The 17591-nt window shown below is 41.7% G+C and overlaps 1 protein-coding gene and 1 long non-coding RNA gene across 2 annotated transcripts; one reads left to right on the top strand and one right to left on the bottom strand.

The window, feature by feature from the left end:
• The first annotated feature begins 59 nt into the window (after nucleotides 1–59).
• Nucleotides 60–9204, top strand: LOC129782768 (uncharacterized). Its single transcript, XR_008744868.1, has 2 exons — nucleotides 60–978; nucleotides 1029–9204. It is a non-coding gene; the product is annotated as an uncharacterized LOC129782768 (long non-coding RNA).
• On the bottom strand, nucleotides 9097–13423 carry HINT1 (histidine triad nucleotide binding protein 1). Its single transcript, XM_005239840.3, has 3 exons — nucleotides 13252–13423; nucleotides 10199–10303; nucleotides 9097–9435 (listed from the first exon to the last, which is right to left on the bottom strand). Exons 1-3 carry the CDS (start codon nucleotides 13360–13362, stop codon nucleotides 9271–9273), a joined length of 381 nt encoding a protein of 126 aa, XP_005239897.1. The 5' UTR covers nucleotides 13363–13423; the 3' UTR covers nucleotides 9097–9270.
• Between the last annotated feature and the right edge of the window lie 4168 nt (nucleotides 13424–17591).

Raw genomic sequence — 17591 nt, forward strand, 5'->3', positions numbered from 1 at the left:
AAAATACAGGTGACAGAGGAAACAGTACTTTTTAATGTTTGATTGCATCACAATACCAACTAATCAAATTGTATATTTTTTGTATATCTTTGTAGCATGATTTACAATATTGGCAAGTATATTTACATCACATGTACACCTTTGTTTCCACTTTTTCCTAAATATAAGTAAAATAGGAGCTAGCTTTTCTAAATAATCTAGATTTAAGACAACACAAGAGGACTAAGGTTCAACCTGAAGTTTGGGGGTTGGACTTTCAGACTCCAATACCAATAGAACAGCTTTTTGATCAGCTGTAACCAATCCCAGACAGCTTATCATTAATACAACATCAAATTAATCTGCTTTGTATCTTTTAACAGTCAAATTAAGTATACATACTGACATCTCATCATGCATATTTTGTGGAAGTTTATTATAGAAGAAACAAAACTATGTAAGACTCTACCCTCTTAACTCCATGTAGCCATTCGCTCATTTTTTCCAATTAAAAAAAAATACCATTTTGATAAGTCATAATGTTGAAATATGTGCAGCTATATAAAATGAGAGGCTGAAAAAAACACAACAAATGAGAACACCACGTAGAACATCCCAAAAATCAAACACATAAATCTGACTAAAAGCTTTTCCTTCAAGATCTGCTTCTCATGTCAGCCAGAAAATTTGACCTGACTTGGCAGCAGGAACATTTAGGTTCTCTTCAATGCAGGCAATCTGGCAGCAGCACAGTACTGGCCTCTTGCTATCTAAACAGGTGGGACTGCTGTGCAGCAGTTGAAAGTCCAGACACTACTGTATAAAGGCAAACAAGAACTCATATACATTACATTCTGCTTTACTTCTTAAGTCAAGTAACACATGTACATTTTACACATAATTTTAAACCAGGCAACCATCTGAGACAGGCACCAGCTCACACAAGTCTCAGAATTAAACTTCCTCTATAAACACTCTCCTATAAAATTAAAACTTTAGGTATACTACATGTTGCACCATTTTAGGTTTGGGTTTTGTTTTTTCATTAGGTATACTACATGTTGCACCATTTTAGGTTTGGGTTTTGTTTTTTCAGTCACCATCACTAATTTATCTGAGCCCATGAACATTATTAGTGTCAAAATTTTCACATATCAAGGTCTATCAGCTGAGAAAATGGAAGCAAGCTCACTTCCATGTAACAAGGTTGAAAATTGTGCAACTGTCTTGAGTTTACGCAAGGATTAAAAGTGGCTGACCAACACCCTAAGACAGTTGTAGTCCATCAGGGGATAAAAAGGGGGCAGAGGACATCATCCACACTTCTCTTACCATTTATATTCTGTAAAGCAAGAACCAATCATGCATTTTTCAGGGCTGAAAATTCAGTCTGTTCATAACAGCTCTGATTCTCTTTTGTTGCATTTCTTTTACTTTGGTGTTTGAAAGAAATGTGTTCCACATTCTGATTAACAGTTTCCAGCCACTGATTTCTAATTAATGGTGGTTAACAATGAGCAGCTTAATATGGCTTTTCTGCCACTCTCAAAACAAAGAGTAAGATATGTCATAATTTCTACACAAATATACAAAGTCTTATAAATGCAAATTCATACTTTCAGTATTACAGGATTTCAAATGCACCCAACTCTTCTCTCACATGTTTTTTGAGTTCAGCAATTTGGGCTTTTTGCTTTTTTGCCTTGTGACTTTCTTGTTGTTTCCATCACTTCATTTTGCATTTTCTTTGAAGATGTTTATGCTGCTGTTAATGGAACCACAGAGCAATGCTGGAAGGGACCTTTGGAGACTGTCTAGTCCACTTTTCAGCTCAGATGACAGCCAGCTTTGAAGTCAAATCCACATTGCTCAGGACCTTGATTAGTCAAGCTTTGAGCATCTCCAAGGATGAAGATGCCACAGCCTCTCAACAACCTGCTCCAGCATTTGCTTTTCCTCACTGTGACATTTTTTTCACTAATATCTGTTCAGAATTTCTCTTGCTGCAACATCAGCCCCTTGCTTCTCACCTTTTCCTTCTGTACCTCCAGAGGTCTGTCTTCTCTACAATCACCCATTAGATAGCTGAAAACAGAAAGCCCCCTCCAAGCCACTCCTTCTTCAAAACAGAACCCAGTTCTCAGATTCTTTTTGTATATTGTGGGCTCCAGCCCTTCTCAGTGGCCTACTACTAGTAGCATGTCTGCATCTTCCTTGTACTGGTGATCCCAAAACTGCACACAACACTCTGGACACCATCTCACAGATGTTGAATTGATGATATTAATAAATTCCCTCAATTAAGCTGCTGCCAATGCTACCCAGGGTGGGCTTGGCCTTCATTGCTGCAAAGGCATGCCATTGATTTTTGTTCAACTTGTCCACCAAAATTCCCAGACCCTGCTTCGCAAGGCAGCTTTCTAGCCAGTCAGTCCCCAGTGTACCTGTTGCCTGAGGCTGGTCTCTTCCAAGCACAGAACTCTGCACCCGACTCCGCTGAGCTTCAAAAGGTCCCCATCAGTCCACTTCTCCAACCTGTTGATGTGCCTCTGAATACCAGCCCCGACCTCCAGTTTATCAGTCATTCCCCTCCCCAATATGGTGTCACCTGTGCACTTCCCAAGGGTATACTCCATCCCATTTTCTACGTGACTGATAAAGACATTAAATGTTTAGCACCCTTAACATGAACCCCTGAGGAATGCCATGCCACTATTTAAACCCCTACATTTTGAGCCCACCGGTCCAGCCAGTTTTCCACTTATCTGGTAGTCTGCCAATCCCGTGCGTGTTTCTCCATTTCAGATAAAAAGAGGCTATGTCAAAAGTTTTGCTGGCCCCACACCCTCACTGTAATCACACCATTATACAGGGCAATCAGATTGGTCAGGCACGACTTGCCTAGGTAATTCTGTGCTTGCTGTTACCCATCACCTTATCCTGATGGGCACCTGGGAATGGCTTCCAGGAAAACTGGCTCCATGATCTTCCCAGAGACATTGATTAGGCTGTCTGGCTTGAAGTTCCTCAAATCCACCATATCTTCCTTCAGGATAGCTGTGATCACCCAGTCCTCATGCCCTTTCAAATACCACAGAAAGGCTTCCCAATGACACTGACTAGTTCCCTCAGCCGCACATCCCACTCAGGCCCATCAACATCTGTGTATGTCTAGATTGCTTCAGAAGTCCCTAACTCAATCTTCCCTTACCCTGGCCTCCAGGCACACAGAACTAAACCTGACAGCAGACCTTGCCAGTAAAGAGCAAAAAAAGCTGTTGAGTAACTCAGCCTCTTCTACTTCCTTTGTCATTAGGCCTACCACCCTGTTCTTCAGCAAGTCTACACATTTTAGTCCACTCTTGTTGCTCAGGCAGCTATAACAGCCCTTCTTTTTTCCCTCCTCACCCACCACAAATTTCTGTTCCAGCTAAGCTTGGCTCTTCTACTCCACCTGAGCAACATTTATTTCTTCCATGAAACCATCCCCACTTCCACCTATGCACAAGTGCTTTCTGCACTTCAGTCCAGCCAGAGCTCCCTGTCCAGCCACATGGATTTCCAGCCACAACCCACATTCCGTGAACTTCAGGATGTGCAGCCCCTATGCCTAAAGGAGGCTGCTCTTGACAATCAAAAACCTGTCTAGGGCCTCCTTACTCCCCACAGCTGCCTCCCATGGGTTCTCACCTGAAAGCTCACCCAAGAAGCTGAAGTCCATTCTTCCGAAGATGAGGGTTATTGCTCTGCTACACACTTTCTCCTTCCCCGCAGTGATACATGGGATGAACTCAGGAAATCACTTTCCTAATATACTGATGAAGTGCTACTACTAGTCATCAATACAGCCCAAACCAAAACCTCTTACAAAGGTAAACATACCCATGTGAAGGTCTTAGTTTCATAATGTCCCTGCAACAGATATGACATTCTTCAAATTCTGCAGATGGTTTCTGTAACACACATGGCCTTTCATTCAACTCTGAAGATAACGACACTAAAGATGATACAGATACATAGCTTACCAATGTCCAAAATAAACCATCCTTACACTGAAAGTGCTTAAACGTGCAAGGAACCCATTTGTTTTACCAGGTTATCTCCAGAAAGCTCTGCTTTTATCCACAATTTTTGAAAGAGGCTAAGTGTGTACACAAATATAATTCTACGCTTTTGTTGTTCCCAGGTTCCTCTGCAAAATCACCACATCAGCCTGACCCTCACACTGGTGTGCAGCATCTCTTCCAGGACCAGGATGACAGTGTTTTCCACAATTCTCCATGATAAGTTTCACTGGATATAAACAGGTGTCCTCATCACTGGACTATAGTCATGACACATCTTGTCTGGCCACAAAGCTGAAATTGTTCTGTTTGCACAGAAATAACAGAGGAAGGCCCTAGGCTAGCCTATGACTTAATGATAACCAGAGTCTCCACGGAGGCAGAGATGTAATCCACAGAGGTGCCTCAGGGTGAAGAATTGTACCATGCCTCCCACTTAATACGCATCTTTTGATCCAAAACTATGTGACAGCTGGAAAAGCAAATGCATGTTGTCTGCTCTACTGTGAATAAAATCAGAAGCTATTTTGTGGATACTGCTGAGCTGTTAAACAGTAAAAAACCCACAACAGTAAGAATCAAATGAGGGGTTTGTAACTACAAAAAAGGCAGCAATGAGCCAATTTATTGTATCCAGCATAAAACCAAGTGTCCTCACTAAGCTAAGATCCAATTTATGGGATATGTAATTTATGGGGTAAAGGCTTTGGACTAAAAATTAAATCAAGTTAAATCCTTTTGCAGAAATTATTGTAAAGAAAAAAGGAGGCACACTATCAATAAAAAGCAGTGTAATTTTCAACCTAATCATTGAATGCATTCTAATCAACAGACTACAGAAAGGAAGACCTACACAAGTGCTGTGATGCTATTTGTCACCACAGCTTATTGGACAGACATACACACACACACACACCCCTGCGTTATGGAAACGCTACAGAGAGGTGGATGAGCTCTGATGCAAATCAAGGCACTAAGCCTCCCTTGGCTTGCACTGGGATATTTCACAGAGATGGGCACCTAGCACTTGAAAACTCAAAGACTTTTCAAGTCTCCCATGCTCTACCACTGAGGAGGTGCAAAGAAGCCAGGAGGGAGCACAGCCAGGACAGCTAACCTGAACTAGCCAAGCAGATATTCCATGCCACAGAATGTCATGCTCAGTGTATAAACTGGGGGGAGGTGGCCAGAAGCTGCCAAGTGCTGCTCAGGAACTGGCTGGGCATCAGTCAGCAGTTGGCAAGCAATTGTATTGTGTATCACTTGGGTCTTTCGCATTTTTTTGCCCTCCTTGGATTTTATCCATTTCTCTCCCTTCCCTCTTCATTACAATTATTATTACTGTTATCATTATTATTATTTACTTTATTAAACTGTTCTTAACTCAAACTGTGGGTTTTACCTTTTTATGATTCTCCTCCCCCATCCCACAAGAGGGTGAGGGTGGGTGGTATCTGTGTGTACACACACAAGGAGCCGCATCATACTTCGTTGCTGGTGTTAAATGACAACACACAACTACCATTACAACAAAATAAAAATACCTAACTGTTCTGGAGTACAGCTCCAGCTGTGAGTCTCCTCTGTTACTGAAATCTCAGTTATAGAAGACTAATTGGCACTTGACCTTGCACTGTATTGACACAGCCCTTGCACAGGATGGTCAGAATTTCACATACACTTTTTTAAAAAGTGGACCCTTCAAAGTCTTCCATGTCTCTTTCAAACACATCCTTGTTAATCATTCCTGAAGATATCAAGCTTTTTACCTCGTTTAATTCTTAAGGAACATGCAGCAGATACAAACAGAACCTAAATACACAGAGGGTTTGAACACAGCCATGCTCTTGTTCGAGTAACCATTACTTCAAGCCAAACAAAAACAAACATTGCATAACATTTCACTGTCTTGAATGCTCAAGTATTCCATGTTGCTGGAGACATCCTTTTAAGTAGTCAGTTTACTCTTCGCATTTTTCAACCGTGCTGAGGACAGTGAAGTATTCTTAGACCAAGCTCATCCTCTATGTGCAATTCCCTCATAAAACCTGAGTCCAGTGTCTTCCTAGTTTCATACCGTACCTTCTGTGTAAGCTTTGCCTTTTTTTCATACCCTCAATTGCCATCACTGTGGATGTACCTTTACTAGAAAAACATTAGTAAGCAGTACAGATCAGTAGGAGTCCATCTGTAAAGTTAATGTGAGAATCCTAATGCAGCCATACTACACACGTTTCAGCATTTTGGTCAAGCTCTAGTTTGGACACACAGACCAAATGCCTATTTGTGGCTGGAGTAATTTGGTCTGTCCTGGCATGCATCTTCCAGCTCATTCAAGAAGAATCCAATCCACACAGCCCAAGACAACATCAAAAACACAGCCAAATTCACTTTGAAAGAACAGTTCTGATCCAAATTAAAATACTGAATTGTACATACCTCTTCATTACTGCTTTTTAAATCCTTAAAAATTAAATAAATAAATACAGGATCCATAACATTTCTCTAGCAGTAATTTTCCATGCTTTCTCAGTGGATTATTGTTTAATACCCATTTGTTGTCCAAGTTGAGTATCAGTGGTATTATTCGCAAGACATAATCCCGAGGCCACTAAAACTTAAGAGTAACAATCCAGTCTTCCTGAATTTATAAGCCTTATCTAGTTTCTTCAAAATTCCCCTTATTGCTTCCCAACATACTTCCCACACCATCCCTACCTGTGCAAAGCAGAAACATCTTCCAGATACATCAGGGAGTTTAGAGACACAACAGATGTTGTCTAGCTCAATCATTCAGTTAGGCAGACACAAACACTAGAGCATTCCAGTTTGTATCTACTTCAGGCAAATCATTTCCACCTTCTGCCCATGAAGATTAAATAAAGGTGAAGTCCTTGGGTTGCTTACAGGCTTTTGTCATCTACCTACCTTTGATTACTTGGTCAAATAGAATTGACTAAGACATCTTCCCGTTGGTGTCTCAGATCTATCAGTAACGTAGAGTTGAAGGGCTACATAGGATAGCCCTACTTTCCCATATCCATCTCCCTGAGGTTTTTTTATATCTAAGATGAAGTTTGCCATCTCCCCGTGATGCAGCTAACATACCTCACTTTGTAACTGGTCTTAGAAATTATAGGACAGAGCAGCTGTACAGTAACGGACTGTAACTCAAGCAGAAGGAAATTGATGGCAGGGAGCCTGAAGTCCACCTTTTAGCAACTGACAGTGCTCTTCTTAAGAGCTAGAAGAGTAGAAGAGGGCAACTAATATCCAGTTCTCCCATTTCCTGAAGGTTCAGTGATCTCCCAAGAGCCACAAATTTGGGAAAAGTTTTCCTTCAATTATATTTTTCCCCACATTGGGTTCACCATTGTCTGACAGGTGTCTTAAGCTCAGTACTACTTCTCCTCTCATGGTTTTCAAGGTACTGCAGAAGTCATCTGAAACTGAACCACAATTAACTGGTTAGCAAGCTCACCTCGTGGATACCCTTACAAAAATTCCATAGTTCCCCCCTCACTGGGAAGTCTTCTTACCTTCCTGGAACATGTACATCTGCAAGTCAGATTCCAAGTAAAACAACAAAAGCTTTACCACGTTACTTTCATACAGGGTTCAGCAGTGATGCAATTAACTTCACCAGTCAAGCTTTAATTCACAAATGGCAGTGTTGGTACAAAGCATACACACAGGAAGAAAAGAAATCAGAAGAGTGGTAGTACACACATCACATGCCCTCTGCCACATTGGGTGCCAACGGGTAATCTCAATATCCTGAAGTGCCTTTCATGAACTTGTTCTAATAGCACATTTCCCAGCCATAAACCTTTATTGTAGCCCCGCTGTACCTGCTAGTGCTACCTCATTCTTGTGATACACGTTCAGCTGTCTACTCAGGGATGCTGTACCTCTGAGGCTTGGGTGGTTTTCTTCTTCAATTCTGTGCAGGCCACCCGGGACAGCTGTCATGTTATCACTACAAGGCCACCTTTTTATTCTAAACTCAGTGGCCAGCCGCCTTCAGAAGCACTAGCTTTTCCAGTTGAAGTCATGTCTTAGGGTAAAAGGTTCGGAACCTTCTGACAGACTTATAAAATACTTTCAAGTTAAATGAATTCAAGTGTCTTCACCAAATGCCCAAGTTTTTATCTGAATAGAAATTGCAACCCCCACATTTCTTCTCTAAGCTCCTCTGGTGCACACAAATAACCTGTTTTTCTTCAGGCATTGGCCTAAAGACTTCCAAGTATCTTCCATCATAAAAACTGATTAGCTGAGACTTCTCAATTTTAAGAGAAAAAACAGTTGCTTTACATTTACACTGGCAGACACATCTGTAACCCTAACTTGAGGAAAATTCATTGTCTTGGAGATTTGATGACAAGTGTTGCATAAACAACTGTATACAGCAACGTAAAGAAACTACTAGTCACTGAAGGACGAAGTCTGCCCAATAAAATCTGGAATCTAAAATGTATACGTATTACATCATGCTGCTTATAGGCCAAGATGAAATGCCCTGAGCACCTTACAAGGCCCTACAGCCACAGTTCAGTAATTTCAAGTCTTCAATTCCATCAAAATGGCAATGTAGAAGTAAATAGACCAGTGTTCTATGAAACTACCACAGATGCCATTAAGCCTATTGTTCTATCTCTTCTCTCAGAAAGATGGGGCCTTGTAATGCAGCCACTGACAGAGGACTCCATCAGGAGCTGTATGCTTCCAACACACCACACTATATTGACACAACGTTTGCATAACACATTCAGAACTTCACTTACAACACTTCTGGAAAAAGTTTTAGCAGCAGCCTACCGGCTTTATGAATATTTACATATCACATTCAAAAAGCTTGTAAGTTTTCTTCCCAAAAGACATGAAAGACTGCTAAGCAGCTGCCTCTTCAGGTTTAAAATGCCTCAGCAAATCACTATCTACAGAAGATAATTAACAGCAGACTGAAACACACTACATACTTAAACTCTGGAGAACACCATTTTAATGTGCAGAATTGTTTTCATTAGTAAAGCACACCAGACAGAGACAATTCCTGCATGCTAAATCTTTATTGTGCGAAATGTTGTTCAGAGTGTTTATTACCCTTCATAGACACACATTCAAAAAAAACCAACATTAACAGTGGCTAGATTGATGGACAACATCTTACATCTATTTGGTGGTAATTTGAATGCATGCAGTTAACTCCTGTGGTGTAAAAATCTTAGCCAGGAGGCCAGCCCAACTGACGACCACCCAGAACATGGAGATGTACGTGATAGACAGACTGCCCACCCTCAGGCCCTTCATTCACAACCATCCGGAATCCATTGGTCAGGCCCAGGTTAGCAGCACACTTCTTGCCAACAATCATTAAATGCCCAAGAAGCTGGAGGTGAAAAGAAAAAAACAAAAAACAAAACAGAAAACACAAAAAAGGGGAAAGGGCAGGAAGGGAAGGAATGAGAGCAGAAAACCATTCAGATAAGCCAGCAGTAAGCTAATTCTTAGAAATTCAGTCACTGCTCTTCAAATTTTTGTCTGCCTGCAACTGACACTTTCCAAGAAAATTATATTGACTATACATAATATTGGGGGGGGGGGGGGGGGGGGGAGGGGCGGGAGGGGAAGCTATAGATTTTTTTCAAGCTAGACAGTAAGAAACTACAAAAGTGTCAGAGAAGCTAAATTTCTCTTTGTTAATGCCCTGTTACTTCTTCAGACATCATTCTGGTAGGAAAGAAACTTTATCATGTAAAGGTTTAAGAAAAAGTATCTTTGAACCTGATGCTTAAAGTTACAAATGAAATAACCTAGTACCTCTCAGCTAACCTTCACTTTCTTCATCTCTGACCCGCCAAAAACCCCCAAGCCCGGATCAGAGTAAGTATTACTGCTGTAAACCATGAAAACAAGCATGAAGATTGTACTGCAAAGTAACAGTGCATTCTGCACTGCAGTTACATTTTGCTTTATATCACTACCTTTGCTGGAAAACCTTAACTCCACTCCCATTCTGAGCTACAGGAAAAGGATTATAGTATCGGAAAACTACTTTGCCACTTTGAAATGTCAAGAGGAAGAGGGGGAGAATCTAGTAAATTATGATTAGAGGTACAGTTTGGTGTACAGAAAGCTTTTAGAGTACTTACAGATTCATCAGAATCTTCTGCTTCAGATAACCTCACAATTGGCTTCTTAGGAATCACTAGGAAATGTGTTGGAGCTTGGGGTGAAATATCATGGAACGCAAGGCACTGGAGGAAGAGCAAACAATTAAAACATAATTTACTTCAGAGAAAGGCAAGAGTTTAAGCAAATCAATATGCCCCTCAACACATACTTAAGCAGATTATTAGATACCCCAAACATAAACCGAGATGCTTATTTTTCTTGAGTGACATGTTTTTCCAATTTCTTTAATTTCTAAACAGAAAACACCTACTTACCAAGACCTGCTGGTATAAAAAAAAATATTCTGTGTTACATATTATTTAAAAGCTACAGCCTTCTCAGCAAGTTAATATGCAATTTGGTTCACGATTACTTTTTCCACATATGCATAACAACTAAGAGAGCTGATGCAACACGTGTCTATAAAATGTACATTTATGCTTATTTCACTTTTTTATTAACACTTTCTTAACAAATCAAATAGCAAACAGTTGCTAATCATCTTCCAGTTACGTCTGGGAGTTGCTTTGGTCAAAGATAACAAGGCAACTTCAAAGAACATGAAGTTACGCAATTGAGGCCGAATTACATTTCCATTCTCACTAGCACCAAGTATTTCAGAACAAGATTATTTCAAAATAATGTATTACGGCTGGCTCTACTTCAGCCATTCTCAAACAAGCATCACTTCTGAAATATGAACACCTACCTGCACTAAGTAGTTGACTCCCAACTAATTTTATGCAAGTACCGAAATTATTATCAATGAGAAACTGTATGCAGCACCTAACTACATTAAATAAATCTCAAATCAGGCACTTTGAATAAATGAGGGAAATAGATGACAATGCAAAGGAAGAGAAAAGGAAGCTATGCCTCTTCCTGCAAATGGCCAACGACAAACCAGGACTTGCTACTGCAACCACCACAATCTGCAGATGCCCATGCTGAGCATGCACTCTGACATTGCTAACCGAAGGGCATCTCTGACTTACCCATCACATTTAACAACAAAACGTCTGGTAGTTACTGGCTGAGTTATGTCACAAAGAGTATGTACTTACAAACATATACCTTACATATTTTGAAGAATGTATTTCCTAGACGCTTTCAGTAACTTGTGAGTCAATAAAGTCATTTTTCTATGCGAATATACTGCTTTTTAATTCTACTAAGAACAACCGAGGCCTTTGTCAAAAGTAAAGGTAGTGAAAAGCCCGAACTTTACACATACTAGCAATGTCTTATCTTGTACTCCTCCAATCTGTCCTATTTCAAAGAAGGTAACGTCCAGTTTGCGATCTCTGATGAACTGCTTGTTTCTCCCAGATAAGGGCGGTAAGCAAAGAATGGATGAATAAAAACTAATTTGCAGCCAAGTAAGTCTTGCTTTCAGTTGATCATTTTGTAAACAGTTTCTCTATTCTATGTGGTCCAAATAAATGCAGAATGCAAACGGGAGCAGAAACTGGTAGCAAACATTTTTCTATGGGACAGAGAGGAGAAGTAGTATTGAACAAAAGCACAGCCACAGAAAGCCCATGACTATATAGTAAAACAATCTTAATTTCAGGAAGTTTAGATTCAACTAGAACAAGGTCGATAAGACTTAATTCCAAAGACCTTGTACTTTTCAGTATCTCCTTTTCTCTGCAAGTCCATTAATGATTAAAAGCCCTCCTCACATTTCTCCTTGTAACATTTCCAGTCACCTCAAAGAAGACCTTCATAGAGTCAACAAAATTAATTAAACGATCATCCACTGTAGTCAACTAAACTCTAAAAGCAGTTCTACATTTCTTCAAAGTTTACGGTAAAAATCAACTGAGATACTGCAGTTAACTAGTCTCCTAGAAAATACTGTGAACTAACGCAGTCAGAGTAGGTTGCATGTTCTTAAGTCACTCAAAGTCAATGGTCTGATTCTCAACCAAGTGCAGTGCTCCGGTTACATTGCTGTAGCCCTTAGAGCTGAGGAAAAAGCTCTTGTAGCCTTGACCCTAGTAAAGAAAGGATGCACACGCTCACATAAATACAGAGCAGTAACGTAAGTATGATTATTTGGAAAGCGGTGAAAATTCCTAAGATTCTTGAAAGCAGACGGCAGCTGCAACATTTCTATATTGATTAAAAAAACACTGCTCCAAGCTATGCCTAATTTTTAAGTGGACAAATCAGACAAACACCATCTTTAGTCTGTATTGTACACTGCAGATAATCCTATTTCAAAAGCAAAAGCCCCTGTTAATGTTCAGTATTTCAATTACACCAAAAAAAAGGCTTATACTGAATACTACTTTAGCTTACATCTTGGAAACAGGAGCTGCATTTTTTCATAAGCAAAACCATTTCACTTAGCTCCTAGCATGCTGTGGTGCACCAACATCACTGAACGCTACTAGTCTCACCTCACCACAGAAACCAGTTTTGGCAGCCTGCAAGATTACTTTTGTGAAGAGCAGAAAAAGCTGGAACTCTAATTTTTTGCTTTAAAAATCCCCTCAGAGGTTCATAACCAAAGCCTAGCAGGCACAGCTGTATCACCTCCATAATGTTCGAGAGGAACATTTAAGACCTGCATTTCTGAAGTGCAAAAGCACATAATTATGGTGCACTGTTTAGCCATACATGCCCGGAATCCACACGGAGACTTCCCTGCGCGTGGCTAATCTAATGTTTCACGACTGCCCTCCCACACCAGACGCGAGAGCCCCCATCCCTCGGCAATGAAGTCTGGACGGGCGACCATGCCGCACCACTGCGACACGCCGAACGCCAGAGGCCCTCCTCCACCCGCTAGCCGGTGACACAACGACGCTGAGGCCGAGGCCGGCCGGGCAGCACCCGCCGCCCTGTACCCGCCCCGGCGCCCGCCGCGCCGCGCACCGGAGGAGACGGACGCCAGGGAGGCCGCAGCCGGTAGCGGGGAGGCCCCGTCCGTTCCGCCAGCCCCACTCCCGACCACCCTCGCCCCGGGCAGCTGCGGGCTGGAGACAGCTGCGGGCAGGGGGCGGCCGCACGCCGCCCGCACCTGCTCGTCCTCATAGATGATGTTGGCGGGGATCTCCTTGCGGATGATCTTCCCGAAGATGGTGTCGCCTCCGGGGCGGGCAGCCTGCGCCTTGCTGATCTCATCAGCCATGGCGGCCGTCAGCGCGCGCCGCTCGCCTCCCGTCACCCCCCGCGCTTCCTCCCGCGGCCACGCCCCCCCGGCGCTCATTGGGTCCACAGGACACGCCCGGCAGTGCCCACCTCGCGATTGGTATTTTTTCCCTGTCTTTTTCGTTTGTCCCCGCCCACTCAGCTGTCGCGACCTCGCTGACCCGGTGTGCTGTGGTTCAGGCCGGCGCGGAGGGCCGCGATGGGCGGTGCGGTGCCGTGATCCCCGCAGGGATTAACAGTGCTGGTGGGGCGCTGCGGTATGCTGTGCTGATGTAACTAATGGCGGGTTCTCAGGAGGGACTGTTGCAGCCAGAAATGCTATATATTGCCGCATCAAATCCAATGCAAATATCAGCGTGACTTCTTGGTAGCCAAATGACTGCTTCTGGCAGGGTTGCCTTAGCTGTTCCGTGTAACACAAGCTGCTGTGAATACTGCCCTGGCGGCCCTACTGCCTTGGCTGGGGGCTGCAGGTTGGCAGCTACTTGGCCTCTGGCACAGAGCACATGACAGACAGACTGCACCAGTGTCAAGGCCTTTTGGAACCGCAGGGGACCATCAAGATAGGGCTTGGGCTGTCGCCAGGCAGGGGTCTTTATAAACATCAGCACTGCCCCCAAACCTGGGGGAGTAAAGTCATAAAATACACAAATACACAACCCTTTGATCAAGGTTAGGCTCTTCCAGAGAGGGAAATTATGAGCTGTTTAATGTATCAGCCCTTCTACACATAAGTAATTTCCTAACTATAAAATGGATCAATCAATGTGACCAGGCAATAATTCACTGAGGGCAACACTGTATTACAAGTATACATATCTAGTCATAAATGTGTTGGGGTTTTTTTCTGTGTGTGACACCAGTCATGAAATGAGAGTGATTTGAAGAATCAGTCAGCAATATGCAAGCGAGCAGAGGTTATCTTTATTCAGCAGCACTGGGTGCATGGGGGATCGCTCCACCAAAGTCATGCACACCAAGGGGACTTTTCAGTCCCCCCTTTATACAAGCTACTCATACCTATTCATTAGTTTTCCAGGAAATTGTTTACATATTCATTACAATTCTGAGAATTCATTTACATACCTTGAGCCTGCGCAATGTCCTTGAGGAGTTGTCTCTACGCAGACTCTATTCCTTAGTGGCCATGTTTAAAGCCTCCATCTTCACCATGTTGCATGTACAACAGGAATCTAAGACAAAATGTCCCTTCTAAAGATTATCAACCCAAGGACTTAGCAACCTGTGCATCCGTCATGTGGCAATAAGGGTCCTTGGACATTTCCTGACTTTTAACTAAACATAGGTGTGTCGTCCTTTAGATAAGTGGTACAGCATTCACTATTCAAGATAAATGAAAAAGCAGAAAACCAAAACAAAACCCAAAGAAGTAACAATGAGGCTTCATTTTCTAAATGTCACAGTTAAAATACATTGACCCCAATTTCCCTCAAGCTTTGTCTAGGAACATTTTAATGTAGACATTTATATATATTTGGCTTATGACAAAAATCTCATGGGAAAGATAATTCTGGAGGGAGGCAGGGAATACTGCTAAGTGGTTTAAACCCAAAATGGTTCCATATTTGGTTACCTGAACTTGTTACAGAAGAGCAGAATTTGTCGTACACATCTGGTAATAACTCTGAAATTATGTATCTTGAGATACCCTAAACAAAGCTCTGATGAAGCATGTTCCTTACTTGATGGTAGTGTATGCAAGTATTTGACATCTACATGTCTACATCTGGCTGAAGCAAGGATGGAATCGGTGCTTCAAATAATAATGTATATATATATATATATAACATATAGCAAAGAATTTATGTCTAACTGGGATTATTAAGCAAAGATACGGATTACTTTATTCTCCTTTTTTCTCAGGAATTAAACATATTTTGTGAAAGAGTTGAAGAGTTGATACTACTAGCTAGACAGACTCAGAAACAATTTAACATAAAAGTACATATTCAGGATCCATTCGTACATGTTTGTGTACTTCAAGTTGTTCCATGGGTTGCTGTGGAGTCAGTCTAGATAACATATCTCTATGTTAAGAGAAAACATAAAGAGACAATTTAAGAAGTTTCTCTGAAAAGGTAAAAGCATTTTTTTTTCATATATTTGACTTCAATATGTATTTTTGTCACACCATGTAAATGGCAAGTATTATATTATTTTGAATATAACAAGGCCTTTTCAACCGATTTAATTCATTCATTCACAGCTACAATAAAATAGATCTATGAATAAGGATCATTTCCTCTGCCAAAGGATCAAGTTTCTTTATGAGGTACATAGCCTAAAATAAGTGCATTAAGGAAACATGAAATATTAAAAATATTTAATAATAGTTTAGTGTTCCCAGACTTCAGTTAGCTTTGCACGTAATTGCAATGAAACAATGACATAGGCTATATATTGAAGCTAGAGGCAGAAGCAGTAAATGATTACATTTAAAATCCTTATGCTGCCTTTAGCTAGTGCTGGATGGTGTGTTACTGAAGTATAAGCTTGTTTGTTTGGTTTTTCTAGAAAATGGCAATTGAGTTTTAAAGTACCAGATACAGCTGTGGGATGGCCACGCTGAGTCTGGGCTGGTGAGTCAGGCTGTGGGCAAGGCAAGGCAGGGCTGTGGGGAGCTTGATGTGAGCAGCCAAAAAGGTGACTTGATTAGAAAGGGAAAATGACTGAATAGAAGAAAATACCGGTTGAAAAACACCAGCAGAGAAAATACCTGCCAGCCTGGGAACCAGAAGCATCCTTGAGAAAAAGTACAGCTGGCCTTTTTTAAGTACAGCTGGGTACCTACAAACTGGAGATAACCTGAGATACCATCAGTAAGTGCAGGAACAAGGAACTGCAACAGAACTTTTCATCTGAAAAGGTGAAAAGAGGAAAATACCCTGAGAAAGTAAGAATTCCTGACTACCATTGGCTGTTCTAACTGCAAGAGCAGGAAAACAGTCTGGCAAAATAAAAATTGGTCTGAAAGAACAGCAGACATTGTTATTTCTTGGCTGTTCTAGGCAGAAAACAGAAATTAGCAGCACCCATTGGCTGCTCACAGTGGTGGTGGTGTCCTATGCCCTTTTATGCCTCAGTGACTTAATTTTTTTCCAGAATTGAGCCTGTCTTTCTGACAACATCCCATCTCCTTTCCTAAACAGGCTGAATTCCCTGCACAGAGTTTCTGTGAGATCTTGGACTCCCACAAGGGATGTCTGGCTGACTCCAGATGCCGTGCCACGGATCATCTTTGAAGTGAGACTGTTATTTCATGTTCTCCTGCTGAGGCCACTGTGGGGTTTGGCTCAATCTGTCCTCCTGTCTCTGGATGGTCCTCTGGGATTGGTGTGTCCTCTGCTCTGGGATGGTTTGGCCCCTTCTGAAATCTGATTCACTTGATGCTGATATTATATATCCAAATAAGTAGTTCATCATAATTTATCTGTTCTTGTATTGTTAATAAGTTGCTTCACTAATGGTAAGTTTGTAGTAACCTGCAATAGTATTGTTGCTGTTACTGGTTGATACTGTAATGTTGATTGTTGCTGTACAATTGTTTGCTGCTATTATTGATCACTGATAGTAATTTGCAATAGCTTGAGATAGATACATATTTGCTTTATTAACCATAGGTACACTTGCTAGTGGTGATTATTTTGTGGTAATCCATAACAGAGTAGAGAAATTTAGAGGATGAAGCCTCCCATGTCCTTATGTATTGCAGAATCCTGTGAACCTTTGGTTGCAATCTCCGTCACCTGCAGGCCAGGTCTCCCTTCACGCCATGGCAGGGCTGGAGACTGGCCCTGGTGCAGCATTGCAGGTTGGGGGGGTTGACATGGGGTCCTGGGCCATGGGCTGGTCAGGCCATTAAGGCATGTTAGTGCACTTAGGTCCCTGGCATCTGCCATCAAAGGCGATTCTGGTGTCAAAACCTGTAATTTCTCCCTAGGTCACCTAAAGGACCATGTCTGGTTTTTTTTCCCAAAGTTAGGCTGGATTCATGTCTACCAGCCTTAGTAGGGGTAAAAATAGAGTGACTGTCTCAATTTTGTAGTTGTTTTTTAGCTCTAATCAAAATATTCTCTGTAACAGAAAAGATGTTCAAACAAAATATGAAAGATCAGTTCTGATAAGTAATCCTTGATTACCTCAGTATCAGCACTTGAAAAAAATATGGAATTAAGAGCTTAAATGCGA

Source organism: Falco peregrinus, chromosome Z, assembly GCF_023634155.1.
Source record: "Falco peregrinus isolate bFalPer1 chromosome Z, bFalPer1.pri, whole genome shotgun sequence".
Taxonomy (NCBI): domain Eukaryota; kingdom Metazoa; phylum Chordata; class Aves; order Falconiformes; family Falconidae; genus Falco; species Falco peregrinus.

Coding starts and splice junctions, on each gene's coding strand:
- HINT1 (XM_005239840.3), bottom strand. CDS start 13,362: ATGGCTGATGAGATCAGCAAGGCGCAGGCTGCCCGCCCCGGAGGCGAC. Junction 10,304..13,251: donor TCATCTATGAGGACGAGCAG/GTGCGGGCGGCG, acceptor CTCTTCCTCCAG/TGCCTTGCGTTCCATGATAT. Junction 9,436..10,198: donor CAGAAGATTCTGATGAATCT/GTAAGTACTCTA, acceptor TTTCACCTCCAG/CTTCTTGGGCATTTAATGAT.